At 35.6% G+C, this 17,210-nt stretch overlaps 1 protein-coding gene across 3 annotated transcripts in view; it reads right to left on the reverse strand.

The window, feature by feature from the left end:
- lrp4 (low density lipoprotein receptor-related protein 4) overlaps positions 1 to 17,210 on the reverse strand; it is a 109,031-nt gene that overhangs the window by 17,035 nt on the left and 74,786 nt on the right. For all 3 annotated transcript variants that reach the window (XM_079866701.1, XM_079866700.1, XM_079866702.1), the window contains exons 20-30: positions 15,543 to 15,744; positions 15,263 to 15,452; positions 13,242 to 13,373; positions 9,708 to 9,848; positions 9,536 to 9,622; positions 9,245 to 9,416; positions 7,583 to 7,745; positions 6,854 to 7,079; positions 5,330 to 5,633; positions 4,902 to 5,120; positions 2,180 to 2,314 (exon numbers count right to left, since the gene is read on the reverse strand). In XM_079866701.1, coding sequence (XP_079722827.1) covers positions 2,180 to 2,314; positions 4,902 to 5,120; positions 5,330 to 5,633; positions 6,854 to 7,079; positions 7,583 to 7,745; positions 9,245 to 9,416; positions 9,536 to 9,622; positions 9,708 to 9,848; positions 13,242 to 13,373; positions 15,263 to 15,452; positions 15,543 to 15,744 — 1,971 coding nt within the window. The remainder of the gene's footprint in view (positions 1 to 2,179; positions 2,315 to 4,901; positions 5,121 to 5,329; positions 5,634 to 6,853; positions 7,080 to 7,582; positions 7,746 to 9,244; positions 9,417 to 9,535; positions 9,623 to 9,707; positions 9,849 to 13,241; positions 13,374 to 15,262; positions 15,453 to 15,542; positions 15,745 to 17,210) is intronic.

The raw sequence follows: 17,210 nt of genomic DNA on the forward strand, positions 1-17,210 counted from the left end.
ACCAAAGCAATATTAGTATATGCAAAGGTAACTTTTTTCAGGAAATTGCCAACGACAGAAGGTTTTCTGGTCGCTTATAAATAAGGCCAAACACTAAATATATGTTTGGTCTTATTTTCTGAATATGGTCACATATTTGGGCTTATTTTGGTGCTTGCAAATCTCTTCATCTGGGCTTGTTTTGTTGAGCTTTTTGGAAGTATGTTGAGTCAACTGTGATAAAACTTTCCATGTTTATGGATCTTGCCATCTATGATATTTACTTAATGGGTTTACTTTAAAAAAGTATGCACTCAATTGAGGCAGATCACTTTTTTTTCCGATAAGCAGATAAACGCACAAACGATGGAAACCGAATAAATCTCCCAGTGTGTCAACTTGCGTGACTTTGCCTCAACAAAGGGATGTGATTGGATAACTGAACTAACCAGCGGGCAAATCTCGTCACACAGCATCTCAAACATTGTTTTAGTCAGTCTGAAATGCCTGAGCCAAAGTCTGTCATCAAAATGATTTGGTATAATGAACTCCAAGAACTGTCTCACACGACTGCATTCCCAAACAACGGGTATCTGCTTCCAAATGCAAAAATGCATTTGGTCTGCGCTCTCTAAAGCAAGTCATTTATAATGTATGATTAAAGTGCCACAATGGATCCTCGACTGCAGCAACTTACATTTTTATTACATATGTTTTGCGCCAATTTCCCAGCAAGTGACGATTTTGCTCGATTGAACTCATGGGATGGAAACTGAGCTTCAATGTTTTAATGCGATATTCAAATTTTGAGCATAAGATAAATTCACAACTTTGGATGGAAACATAGCTATTTAATAGAAACTTAAATATTGTATGTAACCTGTTGTTTGAACAGGACAGTTTGAGTGTCACACCCTTTTATAACTTACAGTTGTCAATCACTTAAAGGGGTCATATAATGGTACATGCACTTTTACAAGTTGATTGTACTGAAATGTGTGTTGGCAGTGCCTGTACACAACCATCATAAAATGATAAAAATCCATCCAGTGTTTTTTTTTTAATCTCCTTATATGTTTTCCCCTCTCTCAAATCAAGCCGTTCGACCGTGTGACGTCACACAGTCGGACGCCCCTCCCACGATTGTTGATTGACAGCAGCGTTTCAACACAGACCCGCCCTCGCTCGTGAGCGAGCTGTCAATCATAGTCCGCGCGGACCGGCGCAGTCATTGTTGATACGCTGGAGCACTGTCTATGAGCAGAATGGCGTCTAAGCGTTTGTGGTGTTCTGTTCTTGGGTGTAATAAGGAACACAGCAGTCATTTTGATGTTCCTAAATCCGAACCGCTGAAGACGCAGTGGCTGAGTTTGTTTTCGAAGGGAATATTCCCCACGATCAACGTCAATGCTTTCATGTTTGAGCGAATCATTTCACACACCAGACTGCTTTACAAACGAGGGTCAGTAAAGCTGGTTTTGCTAAGAAGCTGCTCCTGAAAAAAGGATCGGTACCAACTATTCGTGTTCCTGCTGCACCTCCAGAAGAACTGAAGTGAGTGTAACGCTTTATTAACCTTTATTGCACGCTTCACAATTAATGCGGCTGTTTACACTCAGGGTACATTACGGCATGTTTTCTATGTACGACGTTCTCAATATAATTCATAATCCCACGTTTATAATGAACAACGCGTTATGGTTATTGTGTTATTTCAAACTGTGTATGCACAGAACAGAGGGGCGGGGTGAGCAAAGCTCATTATCATTTAAAGACACATGCACTTAAACGGCGTGCTGAAAACAGAGCTGTTTTTGACCAGGTAAAATGAGTCTTTTCTTACAATACTAATGAGAATTTTTAATTAAAGTATATTACAAACTTTTAATTTAAACCCTAAAGAATCATATTAGCTTGTACAAAAATGGCATTATATGACCCCTTTAATGTTTGAACATATATGGATTTATTGTTATTTGGTAATAGAATGCAGTTGTCACTCCCATAAATGACCAAACTGTGTTTGTACAGAAAGGCATTATGCATTCAGCAGGGAACATTGGACAGTGTATGTGGCCTAAAAAGTGCATCAGAATTTTGTTGATATGGGTTAATGGGTTTAAGGTCCATTTTATACATGTGTATTCAATAAAATCATTATCGAAACTCTCCCTTTTTTTAATTAATTCTCCTCTTTTACCTGCGAGTATCATAGTCCAGTGTCAAGCCATTTGGCCATCCCAGATCTGTGTTAATGAGGACTTTTCTGTCTGTGCCATCCAGGTACGCTCGCTCAATCTTTGCGATATGACCCCAATCTGTCCAGAACAAGAACCTTGCCAAAGAATAAAATGATGAAATGCATTCATTAGTAACTATATATAGTAACACTCTCTCTCTCTCTCTCTCTCTCTGGGTAAAATTGTCAATTTAGAATTAGACTAAGGGATTTATAGATACATTTCAGGATTGAATAATATTGACATTTCTCTTTTTCTCTTCCCAAACAGTAGAGCACGTTGATAGTAACGTCAATGTCATGGGTTTGATTTCCAGGGAATGCATGAACTGATACATTGCATACCTTCAGTGCAATGTAAGTCTCTTTCTCAGAGACTTAGAAAATAGCATTTGCCAGATGCATAAAGGCCCCAATATACTTCAAGTGTGAAGTCATTTCGAACTGGTGTGACATCATTTCGAACAAATAAGTTTGTTTGGAGTCCGTTTCATGAGTTTGAAACACCTTGCCAAAGTGAACTTTCCGGAAAAGTTTGCTCTGTCTGGTAAACACAATCGAACTACTATTGGTGCTTGCTGATTACGTAATAGATGGGTGTGGCTCTGCCGCCTTTAACGTAAAACTCTTCTCCAGTTCATTTCTTCTGTTCAGTCCGTCGAGGTTAGTCTAAGGCTGTTTTTACACTGTATGTTGTTGATATGGATTAATGGGTTTAAGTTTTTTTTTTCTACATGTATACCATCTTTCAACAAAATCATTATCCGAAACACTACCCTTTTTTAATTAATTCTCCTCTTTTACCTGAGAGTGTCATAGTCGAGTGTAAAAGCGTTGGTCTGGTTTCACACTCAACTTGATTCTATCGAACCCTGGTGCACTTGTGTTCATCTTACATCACAAACGCGCACGCCGCATGAAAGAAAAAAGAACGTGGTCAATATATTGTGTTTTTTATTAATTTGGTGCAATTAAGCGCAGCTGAGTAAACGACACTTAGAGGTTTACTGTATGTCCGTCGCATGAAGGCGGCTTTCTGCTGCTTGCAAACAGATCAGGTTCGGTACTTAGGTTCGCGTGACAGCTTTCGGATTACCAATTTTTCATGCGAACCGTGCCCCGTTCCGAACTAAACTGCCAGTGTAAAAACACCGCTGCTTTATAGCAAAAATCAAAGTTTTAATTTGAATTGAAAGAGACTCTGACATGGTTTTGTTTTTTCATGTTCAATACTGTAAAGCTGCTTGCTTTATGAAGAAATTTATTGTATAAAGTGTTAAATAAATAAACATGACGTGACGACTGGATTACTGAATTGCAGAGCTCGTGCAAACATATCCACATCCCTATGATCAGATGCTTTTTTAAATGCTTTTTTCTTACCGCTGTCATTTTTGTTGTGTGCTTATTTTTTATATTGAGAGGAAAGCGTGCAGGACATATTTTCATATTTATGTAAACACCACTCTCAGCACTGTAGACAGCATCGAGATGTCCGCTAACAGTATACCGCTGGTCACGTTTTAATCTTCTTTTATACTTTTTACTTCTTTTTTTAATCTTCTTAAAGGGTTACTTCAGGATTTAGCATTAAGCTTTGTATTAGTAGAAAACCTGTAGTATTTTCGAATTACCATGCTTTCCACCCTCATATCCCCCTGAGACAAGAGATTTATGTATTTTTTGTCTGGAAAAAATCCTCCGATGACGCAAAAATCGTCATTTTGCGTCATCGGAGGATTTTCTGGACAGAGGCTAAAGACTACAGCCAGTAGATGGCGTTGTTCCGCATGTTTTCAGCCCGCCCATACAGGGTGGGATCTCACTCACAGAATGTACACAGTGTCACTGTCAGCCTCTTTCTTTGGAAGCTAAGCTAGCAGGCTCTTGTTCTGTGGAGAAAGCTGAATAGTAGGAGAAAGCTGAGTAAGTAACCATCCTCCTTTTCCCGGACTTGTCTGGCGGGCGAGATCGTTAAAAATGTCCGGGATTCAGCTTTTGCTTTCTGCGGTCGCCATTCATTGTTTACATGCACACCTTTCAATCTAACTGAATTCATTCCGATTGGTGAATGTGAATGTAGTGTTTACATGAACGCTAAACAAGTGATCGGTTGATGTGCGTTTTACCATTGCTAAGAAAAATTCCCGCTCCTCCGTGAGAGATGCGAGACCCGGCGCGTCTCAGTAATGACGCCACCGCCCTCGCGCTGTTCTCCCGCGGCCGTCAGCCTCGTCCTGCTCGCCACAGTAAACATGATGAATGGTGACTGTAGAACGCAAAAGCCGAATCCCGGACATTTTGTACGATCTCTAAATCCCTCGCAAACTCATCACGTAGGCTAGCTTTGTTGTTTACAACTGCGCACTCTTACCGGTAGGCGTGGCCTCCTAAGGCAGCGAAGCAAGTGCATTCTGGGAGTTGTTGTCTTTCATCCACATAAGGCAAAAATACATTTTCTGGCTTTTCTCAGTCTAGAAAGCTCCAAATTCAAAAAATTCTTCACATTTCTTCTACTTAAATGACCTATTTTAAATACACATTCATCTTCCCAGAGGTGAAGTATCCCTTTAACAATGAAAATAACTTCACCGTGAGTATATCAGGGCCTTAAATGTACATATAAAGAAATCAATAAATCAACAGAACTGGAAGTAAATGATAATATGTTTGCCTCTCTCACCCTTTGCTAGGAAAGACAGCGATAGCTCTTGGTTCATCCAGACTGTTATTCACCAGAACTTTCCGAGATGTGCCATCTAAGTGAGCCACTTCAATGGTGTTACGGCCAGTGTCTGTCCAGTACATGTTGCGGGCGACCCAGTCAACAGCAAGTCCATCAGTGGTCTTCAGACCATGACTGATCACAGTTTCCATATTGCTGCCATCTAAATTTACCCGTCTGAAAACAATGAAATATTGTGTAAATAATATAAGAGAGCTTAACAATACATCGCATTTAAAATAGAAGTAAATGCCAGGGTGGAGATTTTTTAAACTTTCCTTGAAAAATCTTGCAGTAACTAGCAGGATAAATGATAGTATGCCACTACTGCAGTAATAAATATATATTTCAAGACTAATGATTCATTTTAGTATTAGACATCATACCTGATGACATCCAGAGACACATCTGTATAGTACAGTTTCCTCTCCATGCTGTCATAGTCCAAGGAAATAACATTTTGCAGCTCAGGTACAGGAACGTACACGTCTGTATGGTCATTAGTGTCTAGAGAGATTCGTCGAACACTGATGCGATTCGAAAACAGCAGGTATGTTTCAGGCAAATTGTCACATGACCTTCCGTCACTTTTCAGAAGAATACCCGTGGGACAAGCACAAGACGTCACATTATGCCGAGGAAGGCACAGGTGAGTGCAGCCGCCGTTCCTCCTGCCGCATTTATTGAAGCCTGCAGGAACAGGAAGTACGAACATGCCAAAAAAGTACCATCATTTTTGTATTATATGCCAAGCTTCGTTTGTTAATGGTTCATTTACATTTAGCAGGCACTTTCCGTGACAAATAATCAGTGTTGTTTTAATATTACTTCTATACTACACTGCCCACACAAAAAAGAGTCGCTTTTTGGATTTAAATAGGCAAATATATATATATATATTAAAAAAAAGTCTATGATTGGATCAACATTGCTTTGATTATTATGTTTCTAGCATGTTATATATTTGGCAACAGTTCTTCTAACCCTATCTGATGGAGTGTGTAGCTTTTCAATTCTTAAACCACCATGTAGGATGACACATCATGGTCATATTCCAGGATGACAATGTCAAGATGCATCAGGTTCAAATTGTGAAAGAATGGTTTGGAGGGAGCATGAAGAATCATTTTCACACATGAATTGGCACCTCTGGGTCCAGAGTTAAATTCAGTGAAAGACTTTACAGAGTGCTGGACTCTCACATTGACAATACAAGATCTTGACCAAATATTGATCAAAACATTTTTTTCCATCAAGAGGTGCATCAATTTCTGGTCAAGATCTTGTAGACTCCAGATCTATTTGAAGAAAAAGTATTTGCCTATTTAAATTCAAACACAAGCAACTTGTTTTTTTTGACCGGGCAGTGTATTTGTAGCTTTTATTTTTATACAATGTTTTCATTTTATTTAAATTGTATTAATAGTAATTTTGTGTGCTTGTCATTTTTATTATTTTCTATAAATTTTCTATATTACTTTTTTTTTCTATTTAGCTTTAATTGATCATTTCGATTTCAGTTTTAGTTATTTTACTGCTAGTAATTTCTTAAGTAATTTAAAAATAATATGAATTAATTTAGTTTAGCTGCCAAAACAAAATTTCTTATTGTCATTTAAGTTTTCTAATATAATATTTCTAATACTTATTATTTTTTACATTTATTACAAAATCTAATATTGTTATTTTATTTCAGATTTATTTAAATTAATGATTAACATTTTAAAAAAAGCTTTAGTTCATGACAAAACACAAATTTTGGTTCTAAAAATGGCTGAAAATGATTTTTCGTGTCTACTGTTTTTTTTAAACATGAAGGCTATTTGATGCACAATGCGAAAGGCTTTGAGAATGAACACAAGACAAAAAATTAATTAAAAACAACAACACTGTACAACTTTGTAACATACCCAAAGGTCTTGCGCGGTCAACAGCCTGGATGTCCATGAGACCAGGTAAGTTGGAGCGGACTGTGATGGTGTTTGCTCCAGTTCCCTTGTCAGCTCTATGAATACTGCGGCTCTGCCAGTCGGTCCAGTACATGTGCGGTCCCAACACAGTGAGGCCGTACGGGTGCTGCACAGGAGACACCAGGGTCTTCCGGTTTGAACCATTAAGATCAGATGCTTCTATCCGCTAAAGGTTCAAAAAGATTCGATTATTTAATTTAATTCAACCAGCAAGCATTTATATAAGTCTTATTATTCCTCTGTAGGGAAACTTGAACAAGGTGTTACACCAAAGGCTGGAATACACTACATGACCTTTAACCCTATAAAGCCAACTGTATCATACTTTTTATGCAAATTTCTGAGACTAAATTATCAACACGATTAACACTTAAAATATTTTGTACACAATCTATGTTATACTGTTATAAAGATGTATCCTATATCATAGTGTATAAGCCATAAAAGCTGAGCATATGATGCTCAAACACATGCAATTTGTTTAAGTTTTTGATGTTCATACGCTTTTCCATAAAAAAAAGTGATATTTCTGATTATTATTTCATATATCAGGCTATACAGTTAAAATCTAATCAGATTGTCATCATACATTAAACGACTGAGGATCAAGCACTACCTTTCTGAACTCAAACTCATGCAGAAACGTGTGCATCGTTGCTAGACACTAACCTCAGTATGTGCATCAGCCCAGAGCAGTTGTGAACCAGCTTTGTCTATGGCAAGTCCATTAGGCCAGCCGAGATTATTATTGATCAGAACTACACGATCTGAACCATCCATACTGGAGCGCTCCAGCTTGGCATGTTCACCCCAGTCGGTCCAGTACATGTACCTAAAAGCAGATTTTATATTGTTAATCATTACATACTGTGCGTGTCCCCAGCTGCAAGAAACCCCTTATTTTAAGAAAACCCATAGTTACAATCACTGAGGGGTTTTCTTGAATTAAGAGGGTCTTTTGCAGCTGGCTTAAAATGAAAATTTTAGTTTTAGTCTGTTGATTAGCTTGAAGGTGCAAGTATAATTCTAAACACTGACATTTAATATTACAGTCTCTCCATTTTCTAGGAATACGGACCCAGAAAAAAAAGTAGAATTTTGTCCAATCAAATGCTTTCAGAACCAGAATATAATAAAAGTTATTAGAAATACCACCTGCCTTCAAAGTCCTCCTCACTCATTCAGTTCTACCCTTGTAAAAAAACAAGTGCGCATAATTGTTTTGAATGTGCACTTTAAATCTTAATAGTCTATTCCTAAAGTTGTTTGAGCAGATAATATATTAATGAAATAAAACTTGTGTACTTAAAGAGAACCTTTACTAACACTCTTAAGTACACTTTTAAAAAGTGCACTTTGTAACAATGTCAAATTAAAAGTTTTACTTTTAAGTGCATTTTAAAAAATGTCTTTAATCATTTTTACACTTATTTTGATGTGTTGACTAACATACTAAAGCACACGTAATTACAAATATATTTAAATATATGACATACATTTTTAACAGAACACAACACACGTTTTAATAGAAATTACATTAGAGTATATTTTAGTTTTCCATAAATAGAAGTAATTCGGAAAAAAGTGGGTATAAAAGCAAACCAAAGTTCAGCTAATTGCATTTAAAGGGATAGTTCACTTTGAAATAAAATTTTGGTATGTTTTAGCTTACCTCAAGGGCATCCAAGATGTAGGTGTCTTTGTTTCCGCAGTAGTTTCAATTTTGATATTTTTAGCGCACACGTCACACACCTCAGATCACTTGGACGTGGTTGTGTAGAGGTAAAAACGATATAAATACTGTTCGTTTTCTCACACAAACTGCTCGTTTCGTGTCTTAGGCCATCAATGTGTACTTACGATGGGGAATTATTTAATTTGGACTTCTCTGTGCATGCTCTTTCAGATAGTGACCATAGACCTGCATTATATGACTGACAGACAAGAACGGTTTGACCTAAAAATATCAAATTGAAACTACTGCGGAAACAAAGACACCTACATCTTGGATGCCCTTGAGGTAAGCTAAAACATACCAAAATTTAATTTCAAAGTGAACTATCCCTTTAATATCAATTTAAACTATAATACATTTTTATTTAATTCCAATCAAAATCAAAGCAATCACATTCAGTTCCCATATAAGTAAAATCTTTTAAAGTAATAAGTGTGTGATGAGTACTCTTTTTAAAAGTATACTAAAGCGTATTATATAAGGAATAGGAATTTATCAAGTCTATCTTTAATAAAAGATTTTGTTTTATTTTATTAAATGTACTAAATCTGGTCTGAAATTAATTGTTTGTAGTCAAAACAGTGTAGGGCATTTACCCCATCTCATGGAACAGGGCGATTGCACGAGGGCTGTCCAGGTTCTGCCACACAAGCACTTTTCTCATTGAGCCATTGAGATTAGCAACCTCAATGCGGTTTGTCCCGGTGTCAGTCCAGTAGATTTTTCTGCCCACTGAATCCACCGCCAGACCATCTGTGGTCATTAGACCTGAAAGAGAGGGGGAAACACTTCAAATCAATGAAAGTTGAGCAACTGGATAGAAGTAATTCAATACAATTACTGTGCGTAGTTTTGAGGGTAACTGTAGATTTAATATAGTCCCTTACCAGTTGAAATAAGGTCCTCATGTTCTGTACCATTGATATTGGCTCTGCTGATTTTCTTTAATGTACTGTCTGACCAGTACACTTTACCTGCAGAAGCATGAAAATATCCAAAATGATTTTCCCTGAATAAGCATTATGCAAAAGTGTCTATATATCGAGAATTTCCTTGTACCTTCTACGGCATCCACTCCAATGGCAATCGTGTTCTTCATAGACACACTGACCGCCAGAACAACATCAGCAAAGTATGGGATGTCCAAAGAAATCATTCTGATGTCTGTCCGCCGGGCAAAGATAAGAAAGCTGTTCATTGCTGTAAGACAAGAGAGAATAATAATGAAGGATTATATATACATATAGTGCATTGTTTTAATTGCATTTAAATGTTAAAAGTAAACATGTTTCAAACTAATTAAGTATAAAAGTGTAATATATATATATATATATATATACTGTATATATATATATATATATATATATATATATATATATATATATATATATATATATACATACATATACTGTATATATATATATATATATATATATATATATATATATATATATACACACACACACACACACACACACACACTGTATAAAGAACAATAATAAAGAATCAGAACATTAGAGATATCTGGCATATAACATATCAGATATTTGGCATGTTTTAGTCCAGATTAAATTGAAAAAATGTTTTAAATGAAAACCAATGTTTGAAAATAAAACTTTCTTTTTCGGTGTCCTTGTTACATATGTTACACGTACTTACCATAGTAATAACAGTAAACTATGCATAATTACATGCAACTAACCCTCAACCAAATCCTAATCCTACCCTAACCTTATAGTAAGTACATGTAGTTGCTTAATATTACTCAGTACTTAAATATATAATTACACTGTAACAATGACACCTTAAAATAAAGTGTAATCGAAAATAAATATTAAGTCTTTAAGTATTGGGTGTTGTTTGATAAACACCATACCGAATACAAAAATCTGAAAACATGCAAGCACTGTTTGACTTCCTTTCTTCTCTGTGACAAGCGGGTGTCAGAAACAGAAAGTTGCGCAGCCTGTTTAGTTTACGGGTAGCCAGGGCAACCACATTATTTCTGCCTTTCCATAAGTGCCATCATTCTGTCAGAGAGTGAATGTGCATTTTTATTCAGTCTGTCTCCTTCACTCGTTCCACACAGATTTTTAAACGGTTGATGGAAAAGAAGCATTCTAAAATGCATTCTAAAAATCTAAATTAAGAATATGGTATTTATAATTATTCACAATAATGTAATAAAGTGTTCATTACCACAAAACATCATCTTACCAAATGTGTACCTTACAGTCTACTCTCCACGTTACTGTTCCAGTAATCCTTATGGTTTCTTTTGTAATTTTGTCTGACTCAAGAAAATGGTGGGTGAAGCTACAAGCTAGTGTAAATAGCCTTTGCCAACAAGACGGGCTATTTTTATGTAGTGCATCATTATCATAATGACAAAAAAATAACTTCTTAATTGCATGCACAGGAATAGTACTGTAGGTACCATTTACTGTAGGTACAACAGGCTAAAGGCACACCTTAAAGGGATAGTTCACCCAAAAATTAAAATTCTGTCATCATTTACTCTCCCTCAAGTTGTTCCAAACCTATATGACTTTCTTTCTTCTGCTAAACACAAAAGAAGATATTTTGAAGAAAGTCGGTAACCAAACGACTGATGGACCCCATTGACTTCCATAGTAGGAAAAAAAAAATACTATGGACGTCAATGGGGACCAGCAACTGTTTAATTACCAACCTTCTTTAAAATATCTTCTTTTGTGTTTAGCAGAAGAAAGGAAATCATACAGGTTTGGAACAACTTGAGGGAGAGTAAATGATGACAGAATTTTCATTTTTGGGTGAACTATCCCTTTAAGAAAAATGTGTTTTTCACGGTAACACTTTCTATGAAGACCATGCTTATAAATAAGTATGAATGGGGCTATTCATTATAAGTATTACTATTCTATAAATATATTTATAGACTCATTAAGACCTGCATTAGAAGGACAGTTATAGTTATTTATATTATTTTTATAATTGCTTAAGGTCATGAATGGTTATTTTGATTTATTAAAATCTATATCTCCTCCTCAATATGCATGGTATTGCTTATAGCAGTTTAAATTATACTTAAAAAAATATTGTTGCAGTGTTTTGCCAGTACATTAAAACATAAGAAAAGATATTTGTTTGTATTAATGATTTCTGTTTTATTTATTGTATTACAGGAAGTATTGTTCATTAGCTACATTTACTAGTAAACAACTTAAAATGTATAATGTATAATGATGATTTCTTAACATTGATCCTATGTTTTCACTTTATTTAAAGCCATCAATGATGCATTTATAAAGGTTAGTAACTGTCACTCACATTAGGTATTTATAAGAACACAACACGGCAATTAATAACAATATATTCACTTATTTTGACAGAAATAAATCTGAATTACTAAAGCAGTGTTTCCCCTAGGATTTTTTTCAGGAAGGGGGTAGACCCCCCGGCTAGACCCCATGAAACTACTAGTGTCGCGGAATCGGGCGTTTTACGGATACGTGGTGTTGTCATCGACGTGGCACGCAGTAGGCTGTTGTTTGTATCGGTGCATTTCTAGAGTGAGCTATTATAATATTACAATATGTAACGAAAAAGTTTAAAGTGGCTTCATAAATTAATTAAAAAACATAAAAAAGCAAAACACACCTGATGCACATTTAGGACACTATGAAATCCATTTGATTTTTTTCTGTTTTAAGGCGAGACACTACAGGCAAAAACTGGGTTTTTTCATGCATCTGTCAATTTTGAGATTTTCAGCTTTTTGGCTTTTCATAAAGTGTTTTTTTTTTTTTTTTTCAGACTAGTGGACAGAAAACATCCAAAATAGACTTTTAACTGTATCTTTTAGAGCACTTTATCTATTTGCATCTGTAGATTTCAATGACAGTATAAGGCTGCTTTTTCCTCCTACATTGAGCCAGAAATCTCCACTTCAGTAACACTTACATATACCAAACTTTACAGTTTTATTCTTATCTATATTCTGAATGTTTTTACAGAGGGGTTTGTTCATATATAATTTTCCTGATTTTATACAATATTTTATTCCAAAAAAAATGGCTGTTGACAGTATTGCATGACAAAATATTTGTATTTTTGTGCCATCTATTAGTTTCAAAGAGAATGAAGTCAAATGCGGCTTTAGCCCCGTTGTACCCTACTGTACGTGTAAGTGTAAATAGAACAAGCCTACCCAATCAAATCTGATCGATGGCATTAAATGATGCCAATTAAGTTGAGCAAAAAGAGACAAATCCACTACTGAATTCTACTGAAAACCAACCAAACGGTTTTCAGTCAGTGACTCTCGCCTTCAGACATGCACCATGACATCATCATCACTGACACATCATTACGGTGACCCCTAAACCCCTAAGGCACCTCAAAATGAGCCTCAAATTTCAAAGATTCTCCTGTCCTTGCAACAAAAAACTATGGACTGAACTGTCACCTGGAATCCCAAAAGCAAAGAACACCTGCAGCCATTTCATTAAATTTCATCTCAATTGCGGAGTTATGGCTACTGAATGAGCAGTTATTGCCGGGTCCTTAGATATTCGAGATGGGTAAAGTAGCATGGACTGTCAGCATTACCGTGAGTGCATGTCTTGCCGTCCGCCTGTAGGTTGATACCAGTGGGACATGCACAGCTTGAGGCTTTGGGAGCAGGAGCCAGGAGGCAAAGGTGACTGCAGCCACCATTATTCACCGAACAGGGCGTCTGGACTTTAGACAGAAAGGAAAAAAAGTGGAGACAGGTGAGAGAGAAAGGGGAAGAAATGGACGTTCAATCAGATGTAACAGATGCCTATCAGGCCTCTGGGTGTCCCGGTAGATCATAATACACGAATGAGACTCCAGACTGAAGATCAGTTGTCACTGGCCTTAATCCGCTGTCTGAAAACCCAAGACATTGGATATGGCAGAGACCCACATTCCTCTTTAACACATATCTGCTAGGCATGTGTGAGAATTTCAGTTGTCAACGGGATGCCAACTTAAAAATGAATTATACTTAGCTTATTTTACTTGAATGTATAGAATACAGTTAAGGCATTAACATAATTTGACGTGCTGTATATACAACATTAAAACTAACTTGCAGAATATGTTAACATTTTAGCCATTAAAGCCCTTAAAAATAGCTTACACTGAAATATTTTCAAATATGCAATAACACGCATACAACACAAGTTCGGATATGTTAATACACCCCAAGTCAAACTTGACTGAATTTAAACAATTGGAATCTGATTCATTTTTATTTCAATCTAACATTGTGTCTTAACAGGTGGGATGCGAGATTTTAGCAACAAGCCATTTGTTTGCCCAAATGGTATGTGACACAATCAATCATAAACCAGTCAATCATTACTGGAAAAAATAAAAAATAAAAATAATATACTTTAAAAGAACACTTGTGTGAACTGAATTGTTGGACACTTAAAAAGATTTTAATTTAAATGAAAATGTATTATTGTTTAAATTTACTTTTAAATGTACTTACTTTTTTAAGTACATCTTCACATTTCTTTTCATAAAGTGTCTTTGAAATATGGTTAAAATGTACTGCTAAATGTACTGACATGCATAATGGTAAATTACAATATACTTTAATGTCATTTCTATTGAAACTTGTATGTCATGTATTTAAATATATTTGTAACTATACAGTTGCAATTTAGTACAATTACAGTAACATTAAATGTAATATCAAATAACAAACTACAGTTAAAATCTGAATCAAGTACTTTACTGTACATGTGCTTTAGTATGTTAGTCAAGTGTACTTCAACAAATAAGTGTACTTCTTTAAAGCATGACTAAAGATTATTAAAACAATGATTTAAAATGTATATTAAAGTCAAATATAATCTGACATTATTAAAATGGGCCCTTTTTACTTAAGTGTTTTAAGTGTATAAGAAACAGTCATGAAAGTGTACTCTAACAACACATTAGTGGCCTTTTTTTAAATGAATATTATATATTATCTGCAAGTAAAGATTTCATATTAATATACTTGAATTGAAGTACACTTGAAGTGCACATTCAATACAATTAAGGGCACTTTTTCACAAGGGGTTACGCCAGTTAGAACACAGTGTAATAAGGCTTATGCGTAAAATTAGTTAAACTTTAAAAGCTTTTTGGTTACACTTTATTTTAAGGTGTCCTTATTACAGTGTAATTATGGATTTAAGTACTGAGTAATATTATTTAACTACATGCGATTATGGTTTGGTTTAGGGTTAGCTGCATATAATTATACATGTAACAATTATAGTAAGTACATGTAAACATAAGACAATGTAAAATAAAGTGTTTTGTTTTTTTGTATTTTACTGGACTGGACAGCGAAGGCAAAGCAACCATTCAATACTATATGATACTACTACTGCAAACTGAACTCATTCAATACTACTTAAAAAGCAACTCAGGATGAACCTCATGATGTAGGTTGAGAGAACATCAGAAAGTGCACAGAGTGCAACAATATGTCCAACTTTTGACTGTACTGTATATTTCGTACCAGTATTACTGATTAAATTATTGTTCTATCGTGATAATGACAGTTGTGATTATTGATACATAACTCTATTGTGCCATTTTACCTGTAGTTCTATGATGGTGGAACATGTGAATGTCCATGAGGTTTTCAAGGTTTTCTGCCAGCGTTCTTCGGTCCAAACCAGTAAGCTTGTCAGCACTTTGGATGCTCTTGGATTGCCAGTCTGTCCAATAAATTCTGTCTTCATGAAGTGTCAAACCAAACGGATGAGGCAACTGACTGCCAATCAACACCTTCAATGCAGAAGAATGAGCGGGAAAGAATGAATTGCAACCTTTAGCCTATTTAAATAATAAGAAACACACACACACACTCATTTCTACCTGTCTGCCTGATCCATCAAAGTTGCCATACTCAATGGTCTTAATGCTAGCATCGGCCCAGTACAGCCTCTCGGTGTGGTAGTCGATTGCCAACCCATTAGGCCAGGTCAGGTTTGTTGAGATGATAACCGTGCGGTTGGATGCGTCCATACCAGCACGCTCAATCTTAGGATTTGCACCCCAATCTGTCCAGTACATGAATCTATGATGAGACAAAACAAATACGGTTATGTACTTTTTTATGTTGTGTAAACATCCACAACTACTACTGCAATACTTTACTTCACCTGAAACCTTTATACAGTATATGCTGCATTTAAAAAAGCCTGTAATGCACCTTATAATACATTACAATACTTCTCTATTCATTGTTACACCTTTAGAAATTATAATGCAAACAACCATGTTCCTATGTAACAAGGAATCTGCAAAAAATTATAATGCAGTTTAACTTTGATTACAATTATTTATAGAAAGATATAATGCATTATACATTTACATTTGAATTCATACGTTTTTAAGCATTTCTGTAGAGCACGGTGCTAGTAGCGCCAAGGTCATGGGTTCAATTCCCAGGGAATGCATGAACTGATCAAATGTAAACCTTGAATGCTTTGGATAAAAGCATCTGCCAAATGCATAAATGAAAATGTTTTGAGTTCACCTGCATGGATCACCATGCATGATTTCCTGTTTCACTGGGATTCAAAAAAGAGGTCATGCATAGGTCAAATTTCCTTTACTCATCCATCACTATGGGAAAGACCCAATAAAGTAAGTTGCAAAAAGAAAATAGCTTCTTTGTTGAAAAGGGCCATTTCAATGGAAGTACCTCATGCCAACTGTGAAATATGGTGTATATATTTGATGTTATGGAGTAGTTTTTCTCCCAAAGGCCCTGGAGAACTTGTTAACTCCAAGTATCAGCAGATATTAAATCAACACCTGACTGACTCTGTCAGTAAGCTTGAACTGGCCATGACAGGATATTGGGTCTCATTCACTAATAATTATGTGGATTATTTGTATTTTTACACATGCAGGGAGGTTTTTGCGAGAAGTTCTCGTGTGTGTACAAAACACACAAGAGAACTTCTCGAAGGCTTCAAACCTTCCGCACAATTCACAACAGGCGTGTATGTGCATTAATTAGTTCTTAACCTTGGTCTAATGTTAATGAATTCAGAGTGTTCTAAATGAACGTCCATGTGCCTAAGGTTAGTCATTTGCATAAAATGGCAAAGCAATTCCATTAAGGGCTTTGTGCACAACCTCTCCTGTACAGAAACACAATAAACACAATAGTAAAATCAAGTTCTTTCCACTTATGTAATTTAGCCAAGAGAAGAAATTGCATTTGATGCTTAAAAGTCTCCTCAAGACTTGAATACTGTTATGCGTTCTACAAAGGAATTAGTCAATCATCCATTTCTCAATTGCAAAAAGTTTTTATATGTATATCTATCTATGTATCTATCTATCTATCTATATCTATATCTATATCTCTATATATATACACACACACACAAACACATACGTATCTGTATTTTTATGCAGAGGAACTTACATCAACTGAAGATATAACGCTCCTTTTGTTACTCAAGATTTCTGTGTAAAATCTTTTGTTATGCAGAATTTGCAGACAAATTTGTGAATATGCAAGGGAAG

The sequence above is a fragment of the Squalius cephalus genome (assembly GCF_949319135.1).
Source record: "Squalius cephalus genome assembly, chromosome: 3".
Taxonomy (NCBI): domain Eukaryota; kingdom Metazoa; phylum Chordata; class Actinopteri; order Cypriniformes; family Leuciscidae; genus Squalius; species Squalius cephalus.